The sequence below is a fragment of the Carlito syrichta genome, unplaced genomic scaffold, assembly GCF_000164805.1.
Source record: "Carlito syrichta isolate Samal-C Ts95f unplaced genomic scaffold, Tarsius_syrichta-2.0.1 Scaffold308678, whole genome shotgun sequence".
NCBI classification, from domain to species: Eukaryota; Metazoa; Chordata; class Mammalia; order Primates; family Tarsiidae; genus Carlito; species Carlito syrichta.
Genome location: NW_007252774.1, coordinates 460,540 through 477,075, shown reverse-complemented (window position 1 = coordinate 477,075; position 16,536 = coordinate 460,540). Strand labels below are relative to the sequence as shown.

The 16,536-nt window shown below is 39.6% G+C and overlaps 1 protein-coding gene across 1 annotated transcript in view; it reads left to right on the top strand.

The window, feature by feature from the left end:
- BRINP1 (BMP/retinoic acid inducible neural specific 1) overlaps nt 1–16,536 on the top strand; it is a 187,736-nt gene that overhangs the window by 47,292 nt on the left and 123,908 nt on the right. Inside the window, exon 2 of the mRNA XM_008065596.2 lies at nt 4,650–4,917. Coding sequence (XP_008063787.1) covers nt 4,700–4,917 — 218 coding nt within the window. The 5' untranslated portion in view covers nt 4,650–4,699. The remainder of the gene's footprint in view (nt 1–4,649; nt 4,918–16,536) is intronic.

The window sequence follows — 16,536 nt, the reverse complement described above, 5'->3', positions numbered from 1 at the left end:
TTTGTTTTAAGCTCTGAATAAAACTTCAGACCACAGATTTTGCCAGCCCACTCCTCTGCTCACGTGCCTTTCTCCCTTGCGCCTGACAGCTGGGGCTTGCAGTGACAAGCAGATTTTTGTAGCAACTCACAATAAAATTATGCAATTGGGCAACAGAGGAAAATATTCAATTGGGCAGAAAATTCACATTTCTCTTTTTTGTTTTATCTCTTTTAGCTCTACTTTACCTTCCAAATTAAACTAGAAGAATAGACAAATAAGATGTTCAACTTAATCATGTATATGTGTAGTTTTACAGTAGATAAATGTTTGTGTCCTCACCACATTTTTCAATGGAAGACCTAAAAATCTGAGATCTAGAGAGGAGACATGAGAGTCATGTGACTAACCAAGAGTAGAAACAGTTTTCTAAAAGGTCTTTCCAGTTAAAGACTCACAGCTAAATGAATAAGACAGACATAGAAACAAATGTATGTATACCTCAGAGATATTGGAGGTTGAGTTCCAGACCATCTTAATGAATCACACAAACTTTTTGGTTTTCTAGTACATATTAAAGTTGTGTTTGTACTGTCCTATAGTCTATTAAGTGTACAATAGAAGTATGTCTAAGACATATACATACCTTAATTAAAAATACCTTATAGTAAAAAAAAAAAAAATGCTATCATCTAAGCCTCTAGAGAGTTGCAATTTTTCTGCTGGTGAAGGGTCTTCCCTTGATATCAATGGCTGTGGGCTAATCAGGATGGTGTTTGCTGAAGACTGGGATGTGTGTGGCAATTTCTTAAAATAAAACAACAATGAGTTTTGCCACATCAATTTATTTTTCCTTTCACAAAAGACTTTTTTGTAGCATATGCTGCTATTTGATAGCATTAATCAACTATCTTAGAATGTCTTGCAAAGTTGGAGTCAATTCTATCCTGTCACTGCTTTTTAAGTAAATGTATGCAATGTTTTATTTTTTTTTATTTTATTTTATTTTTTTTGAGTTGGAGTCTCACTCTGTCGCCCAGACTGGAGTGCAGTGGCCGCTCCCAGCCACCGCAGCCTCGACCTGCTGGGCTCCGGCGATCCTTCCGCCTCAGCCTTCCGAGTAGCCGGAATTACAGGCATGCGCTACCACGCCCGGCTGATTTTTTGATTTATTGTAGAGATGAGGTCTCGCTGCCCAGGCGGGTCTCGAACCCGCGGGCTCAGGCAATCCACTCACCTCAGCCTCCCAAAGGCGCGGGATTACAGGCTGAGCCACCGAGCCCGGCTGTATGCAATGTTTTAAATCTGATGTGGTCATTTCAACAATGTGCTGAGCGTCTTCATTAGAAGTAGATTCCATCTCATGAAGCTACTTCATTTGTTCACCTGTAAGAAACAACTCTTCATCCATTCAAGATGTATCATGAGATCGCAGCAATTTAGTCATATCTTCAAGTTCCATTTCTAAATCTATTTCTCTTGCTATTTCCACCACATGTACAATTACTTCCTTCACTAAAGTCTTGAGCCCCCAACGTCATCCATAAGAACTAGAATCAACTTCTTCTAAACTTCTATTAATGTTAATATTTTGACTTCTCATGAATAACAAATGTTCTTAATGGTATCTAAAATGGAGAATCCTTTTGAGACAGTTTTCAATTTACCCAGATACACCAGAGGAATCACTCTCTATGGCAGCTACAGCAATACAAAATATATTTCTTAGATAATAAGAGGTGAAAGTTAAAATTACTCCTTGATCTATGGGCTGCAGAACGAATGCTGTTTTCTCAGGCCATCATTACTCTCCTTGTACATCTCCATCAGATCCCTTAGGTGACTAGGAATATTGCCAATTAGTGCCAGTAGTTTAAAATGAATCTTTTTTCCCCTGAGAAGTAGGTCTCAATGAAGGCCCTAAAATATTCACTAAAGTATATTGTAAGCAGATGTACTGCCATTCAGGCTTTGTTGTTCCATGCACAGAGCACAAGCTGAGTAGATTTAGCATAATCTTAAAAGGCTGTGTGGCTTCCATTTAAGGCCATAAAGTGCATTAATCCCTAAAAAGAGAGTCTGCCTGTCTTTTGAAGCCAGGCATTGACTTTTCTTTCTAGCTATGAAGATTGTAGATGGCATCTTCTTCCAAAATAAGGCTATTTTGTCTACACTGAACATTTATTGTTTAGTGTAGCCCCCTTCATCAGTGATCTTAGCTAAGTTTTCTGGATAACTTGCAACATCTACATCAGCACTTGCTGTTTCACCTTGTACTTTCATGTTATGGAAATGGCTTCTTTCTTCAAAAAAACCTCATGAACTAACCTCTGCTAGCTTCAAATGTTTCTCCTGCAGCTTCCCCACCTCTCTCATCCTTCACAAAATGCAGATAGTTAGGACCTTGCTCTGGATTAGGCTTTGGCTTAAGGGAATGTTGTGGCAGTTTTAATCATCTATCCAGACTTCTCCAACTTTCTCTATATCAGCAACAAAGCTGTTTTGCTTTCTTATCATTCATGTGTTCACTGGAGTAGCACTTTTAATTTCCTTCAAAAAACATTTCCTTTGCATCTACAGCTTGGCTAACTGGTTCTAGAGGTCTAGCTTTTGACCTGTCTCAGCGTTCAACATGCCTTCCTCACTAAACTTAATTATTTCTGGATTTTTTAATTTAAAGTGAGATATGTACGAATCATCCTTTCACTTGAACAATTAGGAACCATTGTAGAATTACTAATTGACCTAATTTAAACATTGTTTTGTCTCAGGGAATAGGGAGGCCCCTGAGGAAAGGGAGAGAGGAAAATAGCTGGTCAGTGGAGCATTCAGAACACACGCATTTATCGATTAATCGTGCCATCTTATACTGGTACAGTTCATATTGTCCCAAAACAATTACATTAATAACATCAAAGATAACTGACTACAGACTACCATAACAGATATAATAATATGAAAATGTTTTAAATATTATGGGCATTACCAAAATATAATATAGAGACACAAAATCAGCACGTTTTAGGAAAAAAATGGTACTGATAGACTTTCTTAACTCAGGGTTGCCACAAACCTTCAATTTATAGAAAATTTAATATCTGCAAATCTCAACAAAGAGAAGTGCAATAAAATAAAGTATGCTTGTAAGTATGATACAAGATAATATCGGCTAACATACAGTTACAGAAAATGAGCAACTAAAGCTGAGAGGAGAAACAACTAACACTTTTTTAGAGGAACAGAAAAATGAAATAACCTTTGAGGACATGACCTCAACTGGCTACTGAAGGATAAATAGAACTTGGTCAGACAGGGGGACAATGTGAAAAAAAAAAATACTTCCTAGTAGGTAATAAGTTGACAACATCAGTCTCAACATTCATCATTATCATTGTCATCATTTTTCATGCCATTTGCACACTTACAATATGCCAGGCACAGGAGAGAAAATATTATGTAAATTATGACATTTAATTGTTACACAGTTGCTGGTGTAGGTGCTAATATTAAAGACATTTTGTAGATGAGGAAACGAAGACTCAGAGAACTGAAATAACTTGCCAAAATAATACTGTTTATAACTGGTGCAAACTGAATTTAAAGCTGCCTTTCAATATGGAATAAGATAAGCTCTGTTAGAATATGGGGGAGGGGAAGTACACAAACAGTACAACGTTAAGCTAGTAGTTAAGCAGACTGATAATGAGTTAATAAAAACCAAACTTGTAAATTTTGTTTACAAAATTGGTAAGACCTTGTGATTTCTTGTCTATCCTCCCCATAAGGAACCTCTAACTAAGCTATTCCTATCTCAAACATTTCTTCATTACAGTACTACTGAGCTGTGATAACAGCCAATAAAAAAGGCATGCGTGAACCATCCCCAAGCTCTTGGGCTTAATTTTCCCTCTGAAAACCAGGGGACCTTGAGGCTGCAGGGCAACAACAGACAAGTTTTCTACTCATTTTTTCTTTGACTTGGAAGACATTCCAGTGTGCATTTTAGAAATGGACTCTAACAAGTTCCTTGAACTCTTCATCTCTAAGGTGTCCCATCCAGATAGTCATGACAAATAGTTCATCATAAGGCTTTGTGCATTCATCTACTCATACAAAAGCAAACTGTGTGCTTGGTGGATATATATCTATGTGAAAGGAGAAGAAAAAGGAACTCTGGTTTATTGAGTCTCCTTTACTCCTTTATGAGAGGCAGGTTGTTAGTGAAGGCATTAAAGGGAACTGTCTGTCTCCATGTCCCTCACTGGTTGTATGAGACTGTTTTTGCATTAGCTTATTTTATTCATTTTTTTCTACACATCTGCCTTGGACATCTATAATGTGCAAAGTGCCAAGATACAGGCATGTAAGCCCATCCTCAGTTTTACAGATGAAAAAACTGTATCCCTAAGAGACTAAGCTGTTTGTACATGTTTGCACAATATGTGAACATCAAAGCAGGAATGTAGTCTGGATTTCCATAGATTCTATGATTTTATCCACAAACTATACTGACTTGTAAATCTTAGAGCACTCTACTGATATAAGGTATTATTATGAAGATGTGTTAATAACATTTTTTCTTTTCCTTTGTCTTTCTCTTTCTTTCACTCCTTTCTATCCTCTCTCCCTCTTCTGCTTTCTTTCTCTCTTTTTAATTCTTTTCTCTGTAGGACTCCACAGAATGGAGCAAGAATGAGAGGAAAAAGGCCGGCAGAAAAGCATGAACTGGAGGTTTGTTGAGCTCCTCTACTTCCTGTTTATATGGGGCCCTATCTCAGTGCAGCCCTCCCACCAGGAACCAGCTGGGACAGATCAACATGTCTCCAAGGAATTTGATTGGCTTATTTCAGACAGGGGTCCTTTCCACCACTCCAGGAGCTACCTATCCTTTGTGGAAAGACACCGTCAAGGATTTACAACCAGATATAAAATATACAGGTAAGATCTGGGCTTAAGATAGCCCTTGCCTTTCATTCATATTGTGCTTTGTGGGGTCAGGCATTAGCACAGCACCTGCACTATAGGGAGCTGTTTGGGTGAAGGGATTATGCTCCTTTCTCAGGCCTGTTTTTTTCACTTTGTAAGAATAGCTAAAATTTATTGAGTATTCATTGTGCTCTGGGTATGGTGTTTAATATTATTATATATTATCGAATTTAAACCCTCCTATAAACAACAGATATAGGTTTTGTTTGTTTTATCCACTTTACAAATTAGGTAATTGAGCCTTCACTAGGTGAGATAACTTGTTTAATGTCACACAGTTAGAAGTGGTTGGACTGTGATTCAAAAATTTTTTATCTGAGACCATGTTTATGCTAATTTTAGGCAACCACATCAGATGTTAGCATTGTTTTGCAGATGTTACTAATATACCCAATATCCTACTCAGATCTATTCACACATTTTGAAAAAATGAGTAGCCTTTTTCTGAGTAGGATTTGCACCAGTTCTTGGACTATTAAAATCTTACTCATTCAAAGAGGACTTAGCCAAAGTTCTTTATTCTTTGAAACTATCTTAAATTCTCCACATTTCACTTAATCACTATTTCCTTGCTATATTCACAGCTCTCTACATTTATACCTCTTTAATTTTAAACCATTTGGAATTAAATTGCATTCTTGTATTTGTTTCTCACTTAATTGGACACTCTTTGAGAGAAGAACTTATATATAATTCATTTCTGGATCCTCAGGACGATTTTTGCTCTGCTTTGTTATTATAAGCACACAATAAATGTTGTGTACTTAAATGAATTGGAGAATGTGAAAAACTCTCACAGGTGTAGCCTCTTGTCTGAAAGTCAGGGAGGTAAAAAGACAAACCTCAACACTCTGAGGCCAGTTAGAATAAAAGAGCCAGAAAGCATGGTGCAGATCAGAACTCTGGCCTGCAGCTGAGAAGGCATGAATTTAGGTCTCTAATCTTCTTAGTAGGCAATATGAAAAATGGCATGTCTTCTTTGCATATTTTGTGGTATTGTAGGTTGAGGATGAGAGATTTATAAAATCCCTACCAGCTGTAACTGTGGTTCTAGGTTAAATATTCAAATTCTAGCTTGAAAGTTGGCCCGCTAGTGACTGAGGTCTTCCAATACAAGATTCATGGATAGACTTTCTGTAGGCCTTAATGCATGGTAAATAATCAGAGAGTTATTGGGAAAAGATGCTTCTAGCATGATGAAATGCAGCCACATCAAGGAAAATGAACATCGGTTATGCAAAGAAAAATAAATGTGTAATGATGAGAAATATGGGGAATTTCCCCTTCAAAACAATATCAGAATTTCAAAAATAAAATTATCGACTCAAAGGACTATCCCTTCTGAGAACTATTCATAACTCACCCAAGAATAGTGGTTATCTATTCACTTTCAAATTTGGATTCTTAAAATAGTTTTTGGCAGAATGCAGTCATTGCTATTTGTGATTTTACATCAACCAAACACGAATGCTCACTCTTTTACAGAACATGCCAATCTCTGAATTTCCTGGTACAAGGGAAGATACAGGCTTAAGATGTAGGGTTACGGGGAACAGAAGTAGTAGTTAAGAACCTGATATCTTATTTTATTTGTGTTATTAAATAATTACTATTTCTTGGCTTTATGTATGACTTTCTTTTTCAATTAAGCCTCCTGAGGACACATTAGGTTTAGGAGGACTGGGGTTTCCATTTCCATTTTAAAGCTGAGAAGATGAGTGATTTGAAAAAAATCATGTAGCCAAGAAAAGGTGGCACCTGGCCTGGAAACAAAGTATGATTATAAGTCCACACTAATGAATATGCTGAATCTATAAGCATTCACTTTTTGTTTACTAATGTGTCTTAGTGAATATTGAATGCTTGCTCCTATGCTAGACATGGTGCGTCTGGGGATGGATAGCCATAATGTTATATGATGGAGGCTACAAAAAAGTTTCTGTTTTTTAATTATTTTTTCTTTTCTTTTTTTTTTTTTTTTTTGAGTTGGAATCTCACTCTCGCCCAGACTGGAGTGCAGTGGCCGTTCCCGGCCACCGCAGCCTCAACCTGCAGGGCTCCAGCGATCCTTCCGCCTCAGCCTTCCGAGGAGCCGGAATTACAGGCGCGCGCTACTATGCCCGGCTAATTTTTTGATTTATTGTAGAGATGATGTCTCGCCTGCCCAGGCGGGTCTCGAACACGCGGGCTCAGGCAATCCACTCACCTCAGCCTCCCAAAAATGTGGGGTACAATTTAGGATTGGATATACAAATGTACATTATGCAGGTACCCTTGTTGATGAGGTGTGTCCCCCTCCCCTGGTGGTGTTCCTACTGCCGATCCCTTTCTTATAGTATTATGATAGTTGTTTTATAAAGCAGTTTTATAAGGGAGCTGTAGTCTATGCCACATGTTCAGTCTATGCCGCATACTTGTTATTGCTGCTGAAATAATTTATACTTAAGCAGCTTCCTGGAATAGAACCATAGATATGAATGCTCAACATTTTAGTGAGCATTTATTGGGTTCTGTGAAGGGAAGACATTCTGTCCTCACAACATCCTTTATGAGGTGGGCATTGCCTTTTATAGGTGGGAAACCAGGACTTGGGGAGGTTGAGTGCATCACTATGGGTCATCTGTCCAGAAAAGAGTGGAGCTGGGGTCTAACCACTCATTTTCCTGACCCCTAAGTCTTCCTTTCAGCCACTATGCTGGATGCCTTCCCACAGTGTGGCTTTCAAATGTGGAGTGTTTCAGAGTTCTGAAAAAGTAACTTCCAAATAATTTTCCTTACAATCACTTTGTGAACATTTGTGGGGAGCAGTCTTAGAGACGCTGAGAGGTAAAAGTTTGCACATGAGGTTAGGGTAAGGACATCTGGATACTAATTCCAGTTCTTCATGCTCTGGTTTTGTGATATTAGGTACACTCCCTTCTCTCCTCTATCTTACTTTCCTTATTTATTGAATGAAAGGGTTGATGTAGATTAGTGATTTTCAACCTGTGCTATTTGAAAATCTGAAGAATAATTAAAGTAGCCGTAGACACTGCTATAGTGTGGGCAGAGAGGCAAAGGGGCGATCAGCAGGACCCCCACTCAACACTATCCTCAGACAGGAGAATTGTGTCTGCTTTTGTGTTCCAATTTTGTGTACGTTTTACTTTGCATTCTACTGCTAAAACAAAGTTTGCAGTTCTCCAACAAGTTGATTTCTGTGATCTTTTCTAGTTCCTAAATTAAGTGTAAGATTTAACCAAGGTCACATGGTTAATTAAATGATGGAGTTCAGCCCAGAAGTCAGGCCCCTGGCCATCTAGTTATTTCTTCCTTCTTTGGTTTAATCCTCAAATAATTATCAAGCATCAGCTACAGACCCAATACTATGTTTAGGGCAGATGATACAGTGATAAGTAAAACAAACATGGTTCTTGCTCTCATAGGAGAGACTGACATTAATTAAACACACACACACACACACACACCTAAATGCATAAAAAGTGCTACCAAAAAAGGTTCAGGATAAGTATAACTGGGAGATCATAAATGCCACAAACTCTGATTTGGCACCTGCAATCTTCAGGGATTAGGTAGGACTGTTGTCAAAATCTGGGCATGAACACACATGCAAATAGGTACTTAGAGACAGTGCTCAGCCAGATGTAGACCAGAGCAAAAGCCAGCTAGGACTTGCTCATTGAGGCAGTTGTCAATTGATACTTTTTCCTCCCTGTGTGCTACTTTGTTGATGCACTAAAGCATGTCCACGGGCAATTTCCGGTGTGCTATATGCTAACACAGACACAGCACATCGGAAACTTGACGTTTGCATCATGAAAGAAGACCTGACTACTATATTGCCACATTGTCTGACACTAGAGAGCCACCCTTACTGAGTTGTTCAGACCTCTAGCCTTGGCCAGTTCTCTCTTCTCCAGAACCCAGGTTAGAACCCAGGGTGATTTGGGAGCCTTAGAAAGAAAGTGGGAGGACGTCTCCCATCTTTACTCTAGTAAGTCCACCTTCTCCCTCTTGCATATGCACACAGTAGCTGGCTTCAGCTGATAGGGTCCTGATCGGAGTCACTGCTGGGATAATGATAAGAATCTTCTAAGTTAAATCCCAGCAGAAGCCCCCTCTCATGTTGCTTCCCAAGCCAAACCATAGTATGTGCATACACAATGGTTTGAGAGCACCAAGTACACACTCTGTCACAAACTCGAGCTGCCATTTGGAGGCTGGGTGGATTCTGCTCTTGAATCTGCCATGGTGCAGTGGAAGCAGCACTGACTTCAGAGTCAGGGAAACTAGCTGCTGGCCTCACTGCTCTCCTAGCTCCTGGTTGTGTGACTTTGGCCAACAAATAGAATTTTGAGTCTCTGTCTCCTCATCTATAAAATGGAAGTGCTAGCTGAAGTGGTTTCCAAGGTTTTTCCTATCTCTGAAATTCCGTGATGGCATAAAGTATTGACATTTGAAAATACAGTATGCAGTAGCGGAAAAAACTCTGAGTTTAGAGTCTAGAGATTCAGGTTTTGTTCATTTTGTAGTCTCTTTCTAGCTTTCTCATCCTGGGCAAATTCATGTATGCAGCATTCTTCCATGTGTACATTTACTGTTTTGAAATTTAACACCAATCATATTTCATAAACTGTGTATGATTTAGTAATACAGAAATAACCAAAAGAAAACAAAAAGTCACACTCATATATTCCTCCTTTCTCCAATTTATACTGCCTCCTCTACCAAGTATTTAGTTGGAAATGAAAGAGAGAGAGGGACTCCCTCCTCTACCAAACTTTTGAGTTGGAGGTGAAAGATATAGGAGGGAAAGTAAATAAGCAAATAATTATCATTCTATGGATAGAAATGACCCCTTAGGTATTCAATTTCCTCCTTTATAGAAAGGAATAATGATATCTCTCCTACCTACTAGGCCATATAAGATGCAGTTGGTGTGAAATGCTTTGTAAAATTTACATTATCTTACATCTGGATTTTTTTTTCCCATTAGAGTTCGAAGTCATCATTCTAATAAAATGATTTATTTTCACTTTCTCTTAAGACTATACATATATAGTCATTCTACTCACAGCCATTCCATGAGATAAATACTGTTATCATCCTGTATTTCAAGTGAAAAAACTAAGGCTCTAAAAGACTGGGCTCGCTGTCCACATCACACAGCTGGGAAGGGGCAGACTGGGATTCTGACCTCTGAGATTCCCCAACATGAGCCCTTCACTCCATGCTGTTATGACTTTCTCTAGGTCTTACTTACCTGGTTTATTTTCAAATGCCAGGAGTTGTCTATTGAATATGGGCAAGATGCGAGCTGTCTGAGACAGTTTTCTCACCTGTAAAGTTGAGATTGTATTAAAGGCCTGGTACAGTTGTGGTGAGAAATGTATAGACATCAACTATATAGACCTTGGAATTCTGTAGGAACTTCATAAAGGCAAGTTCCAGCCTCGACCCCAGAAGTTGGTTGTTTACTAGCAATTATCTATTTTCTTTGCATAGTAATTTTAAAGTCAGTTGAGTCCAAAGGTATTTTCTGTGTACCTGTTGCCCTTTTTTGGTTCATTTTCTGTTATTTTTTTTCCTGGCCTTGAGATCGCTGGTAGCTGCTATAAATTTGGCAATTATTTTAAAGGTGATTTTAATAGGATAATTATGGTACCATTTGTAGACTTTGGTTCTGGAGAGTCCAGGCAGAGGGGAGATATTGGTAAGGGTGCTCATTCTATCACAAGAGGTAGTTTCGTGTTGAGTGGCTTTCCCTGCAGGTTATAGAACAAGTGTTTTTTGGCTTATATTGTAACTGTCTTTGAGCACTAAATATGTGCATGAAAGTTGAATGTAAATCAAATCTTGCTAAACCAAGTCTAACTGTTTTGCTGTCTTGCATAGTTATTTCAAAGTAGTATGAATCTCAGTTCTACTCTGATTTCCTGTGGTGCCATCATGAGTTTCAGAAAAATTTTGGTCATAGATTTTGTGGTAAAGCTACTTGGTTAAATGAATGGGGCAGGGTATGGATGATGGCTCTACTAAGATGAAAGAGATGTGGTCTTTATGTGGCAATCATTTAAGATTTTTTTTGTGTGTGTGAGTTGGAGTCTCACTCTGTTGCCCAGGCTGGAGTGCAGTGGCATGCTCACGGCCACTGTAGCCTTGACCTGCTGGGCTCAGGCAATCCTTCTGCCTCAGCCTTCCAAGTCTCTGGAACTACAGGTGCACACTACCATGCCCAGCTTGTTTTTTAATTTATTGTAGAGATGAGGTCTCACTAAGTTGCCCAGGCTGATCTCAAACTTCTGAACTCAGGCAATCCTCTCACTTCAACCTCCCAAAGTGCTGGGATTACAGGCTTGAGCCACTGCGCCTGGCTCATTTAAGGTTGGGCATCGAGATATGCCAAATGCTGTATACTGAGGAGTCAATGATGCACAAGATAAACAAGGCTTCTGCCCTCAAGGAGCTTACAGACAAGTGAAGGTGAGAGAGAAGCCCACCACTGCCTCACTTCAGAAACTTGTGGGTTGAACTTGAAAGTAGTCTCCAGCCTCTTGATTCCAGATAGAATCTTGACATCATGCAGTGCAAGGGCTATATTTCTATTAGTATGGCTAAAATTAGTCTAATCCAGTACTTCTTTATATAGTGTATGGTTCAATGTGATGTTAAAAGATATTTTTTTGGAGGGGGGAGAACCCATAGTCAAAGGAGTAATAATCATAACAACAACAGTGATAAGTTAATTGCTAATGTTGAAATCTTAAGTGCCTGGCATTGCACTGTATCTGGTGTAGAAACTATTCCAGCAGATCCTTACAATAATCTTGTGCGGTAGAAATTGCTATTATCTCCATTTATGTAATGTGTGCAAGGTAAAAGAGTTAATTTGTGGTAGTGTAAGATCTGTCTCAGGCAGGCTTGATTCTAGAGCCTCCATCCTTGACTAAGCTATGCTGTCACCCAAATCATATAAATCTACATATATAACCCGGACAAAGTTAAACGGGCCTCCTTACCACAGGGCTTTTATTAATATTAGACTATTTAACAATACTTAACCAAACCTCTTTGACCATACAACTTCTTTTTTCTCAAGGGATTAAAATTCTAGTGATCAGACTTAGGAAATTGCTGGCTCTTTCTGGCTTTGACAGCTTGAGTATTGCTTCTTTGGGTTCCAGCCTCTGGCAGAACACTCTAAAAGGGTTGCCTCTTCAGTTTTGGTAATGGATACCTGGCTGAGGAAGCTAATCTTCCTGTTGAGCTTCTACTTTGTGTTCTTTGGTCTCAATCTACCTCCTAGGTTGTGATGGAAACGTATGGAATTAGCAGTTTCAGTTTTCCCTGTCAAAAGTCTTATCTTTTCTTTCCCATTTTCATTTCATATTCTCCAATTTGGCATTCCACCCTGTGATATAGACATAGGAACTTCAGCAGAGGGCAGAACCACAGTTGAGTAGTTAGGTAAAACCTTAAGTCAATATGCAAATAAGTGGCTGGACATTAGAAACACTTGCAGAGCTTTTAAAAAATACCAGTGCCTGGATCCTTCCTCAGATTTAGATTTAATTGGTCTGGCATAGACATGAGCAGGAGCAATGATTGTCAGTTAGGGATAATTTTGCTTCCTAAGAGGACATTTAGAATTCTGTCTTGGAGGTATTTTTGGTGTGCAAATGGTGGTGGTTGTGGTGGGTGGGAGGGGAAGTTGCTTTTGGCATCTAGTGGGTAGAGGCCAAGAATCTGGCATGCTGTTACATAACTTACAATGCATAGGACAGCCCTCTGCAGCAAAAAAATTACCTGACGTATATAATGTCACCTGTGTAAAGGTTGAGAAATCCTTCTTTCATATTTCTGGGAATAAAAGGGGGTGGCAGGAAGAATATTTGAATAAATCGTCTTTTGTCCTTCATGATTTTGAGTTGGGGTGGCTTAAACATAGGTGCCATGCTAATGACTGGATCCCCAGAGTATTTGCCCATAGAATCAAATGCAGAAGGAGTTTTCCATGTTTTTAGACATGGTCTTCAGACCAGGGTGACAGTTAACACATAAGTGGAGGTGAATCAATTTTTGCATTCTGCTGCAGAGAGGGACTGTTTAAGAGAAATTAAACTTCAATCCAGAAACACAATCTTTAGTATTCTGGGAATTCTAGTGGGATTCTAATCTGACTATAGTATTTCTTAGGAAGTAAGATGTTTAGGCTCCACTGTTAGGTCCAGATATACATGACCTGATTCATTAAAAACGAACTTAGAACAAGTGTGTTAACCCACTTTTTCTTCCTTTTAGAACATTCTCAGTTGGCCTAGAAGATGAGAATGGGACCATGTTCTGTTAGTATTTATCAATTTCAGTCATTTAAAGGCTGGTAAGCATTGATGAGAGCCATGAACTCCCCTCCTGCCATTCAAATATCTGTTCAAGGTCTCCCTGAATAGAAAAGAGTGGAAGAGGATAGCCAGCAAACATTTCCTGGGCCACTACGTGCCAGTTCAAAGATAATCTTAAGTGATGATTCTTTTTAAATTGATTTTTCAAGTCTAAAAACAATAGCTTTATTGCTATCAAATTGGTACCTTTGTAGCATTCTTCCTCTTTGCTCCCATGCTATAACGGAACCGACTTCTGTGAGTTACAAACCATAGTTTGCTGCAATCTCTGCAGAACAATTGTCCAGCGTTAGTCAGGAGCAAAGTCTGAAAATGACCCTATTTGCCCACCCACTCATATGGACAGACTAATAGTGTCTTTAAACTCGTACAAAAGATGGCTATTGTTATGACTGGGGAGACTCAGAGGTGAAATGGAAACAGGCCCTTCAGGGCTTCAGACTCTGGGCTCCAAATCTTGTCCAAGGAAGGAAGAAGGACTTGATTCATGATCTGTAGCACCTGCAGCTTACTTATTTGTTTGAAAATCTGATCTTCAAATTCCTGCTGGTCAGGCTCAGCACTGTTTCCTGGGGATAGAGGGAAGAAAGCCTTGATCCCTGCCCTCAAGGAATTCATGATACCTTTGGGAAAAACTGACAAAGGCAAATAGCCACAGTGCCATGTGCATTGAGCAATGTCATGGGTGCTGTTTGTGGAGGGGAGGAGAACTCCCTGGTATTAGGGTAGTGATGGTGAGGAAAGATGGAAAGAAAAGGCAAGCTTGGGAAGACATGCTAGAGGAAGGGGTATTGAATACAGTCTTCAAGGAAGATTAAGATGTCATGAGAAGGCAGTGAGGAGAAAAGCATCTTAAGCAGGTGGAGCAGCACCTACAAAGGCAGGGAGACAGGAGAAAGGCTGGAACTAAAAGTCTTTGTGTGTTATATGTGTATTTCAGATGGTACTGATGTTAGGAGATAAGGTTGGGTAGTAGTTTCCAGTCAATAATGAAAGGAATTAGAGATGGCAAATTGATTTTAACCAACCTTCAAAGTATAGTTCATTGGCAAATTATTACTAGATAGCCATTTAAAGCACTGTTTTTGTTGTTATTGTTTATATTTTCTGACCTTAATTAATGCAAGAAATATGTTTTTCATTGATACTCAATAAACCTAGCCAGAGATATAAATAAAAACTTGTCGCTGAAATAAAAATTCATAGCCGGGCTCGGTGGCTCAGTCTGTAATCCCGCGCCTTTGGGAGGCTGAGGTGGGTGGATTGCCTGAGCCAGCGGATTCGAGACCCGCCTGGGCAGCGAGACCTCATCTCTACAATAAAATCAAAAAATCAACTGGGTGTGGTAGCGCATGCCTGTAATTCCAGCTACTTGGAAGGCTGAGGCGGAAGGATCGCCGGAACCCAGCAGGTCGAGGCTGCGGTGACCGGGAGCGGCCACAGCACTCCAGTCTGGGTGACAGAGTGAGACTCCAACTCAAAAAATAAAAAACAAACAAAAGAAATAAAAGTTCATGAACAAATTTTTACCTTACTTCATGTGATGCATCTTAAATACCAAGATATCTTTCTTCTACTCATTCAAATATCCTTTATTACTTTCTAATTCATTTATCTTTTAAAATGCTGATGCCTACCAACTAAATTGTTATCAGTCTCTGCTAATGTGGTAACATTTTGGCTCAGAGGAAAATTGTGCCATGTATGATTAGCTGAGTTTGCAATGGATTCAGGTGAGGAAGGTTAGAACCTGTGCTTTGCCTGATATGGGCAATAGGAAAATCATGAGGGGTTGGAGAGATGAGGCTGACACAGACAGATACATGTGTAGAATTTCTCTGGTAGCTTCCTAATGAATGTGAGGACAGGAGAAAGAGAGAAGGGTTAGAAAGCTGGGGCAGTAATTCAAGGGAGAGAAGGAGTGCTGGAACTAAGACAAAGGCAGTGAAGATGGGGTTCATTAGCTCTCCAGTATCACATAATGCCAGCAACAACTGCTACAGACCTACCTATCTGTCAACTTCTTCCTGTGCTGCACCCAAGCTTACCTACTCCAGTTCCATTCTTAGCACCCTGTAGCAGGATGCATTGTTTCATGCAGTGTTCTACAGCTGTTGGATACCTTTGTATCTCTAATGAAAGGAACTAGAATGCCCAGGCGCCTGCCTCTAGGCAGTTCCTTTATCTCTCAAGGACTTTCTTCTGGGCACAAGAACTACTAGGTCTCATTAGCTGTGGATTCTCAAACTGGCTTAAAGGAAGGCTTTGCATTCCAGCCTTTATCTGTACTTGACTTGCCCCTGCTTACCTTGATGGAAATTCAGCCGCATGTCAGTATCTAAGCTTGTGTGAACCCTAAAACAATTGCTGTAGCTTAGCAAGTCTTTAGACTCAGGTAAACTTGGCTCTGCCACTTCCTACTCATGAAATTTTAGCCATATTACTCAAACTATTTGAGCCTCTGTTGCTCCATTTGCAAATTCAGGATAAATTCTGATTGTTGTGAAGAGTTAGCAGGAGACTATATGCTAGCAAAGTGAGTGCTCAAAGACTCATAGCTAAAACAAATATCTGAAACATACTCCCCTGGAAATTCAGCAACAGGGACTCTGAGAAGTCTGTCTGGAACTCCCAACAACAGAGGAGATGATTGATTGGTAGATGAAGGTAGCATTTGCTCCATTCTTAGACAAAGAAAGAGTTTTTTAAGTAGAAGATAAGAGAGGGAGGACCAGAGAGAAGAAGATTTCTGATGCCCCAAGGCACATGGGGAAGAATCCAAAGGCCCTCACACTGGCAAGTTATCTTTAAACTTCAGCATACATTGATTCATCTATGCAGTACACGTCCCATGACTTGCAAGCATCTAATTTATTAATCAGCCCAGGTGATGGGAGCAGTCTGTGACATCTCATCTTCTAGTTCCTACTGCATGGCACTCGCCAGGTTGTCTTCGATGTGTGATGCTCAGGGGACATTAGTCCCTCTGGGATGGCTTCTCACCTAAGCACCTTCACAGCGTTTCAAAGTGAGCTCTGTGTGTGTGTGAAACAACAGCATTTAAAAGTTTTCAAAGTGAGCTCTGTGTGTGTGTGAGACAATAGCATTTCAAAGTGAGCTCTGTGTGTGTGTGAAACAACAGCATTTCAAAGTGAGCTCTGTGTGTGTG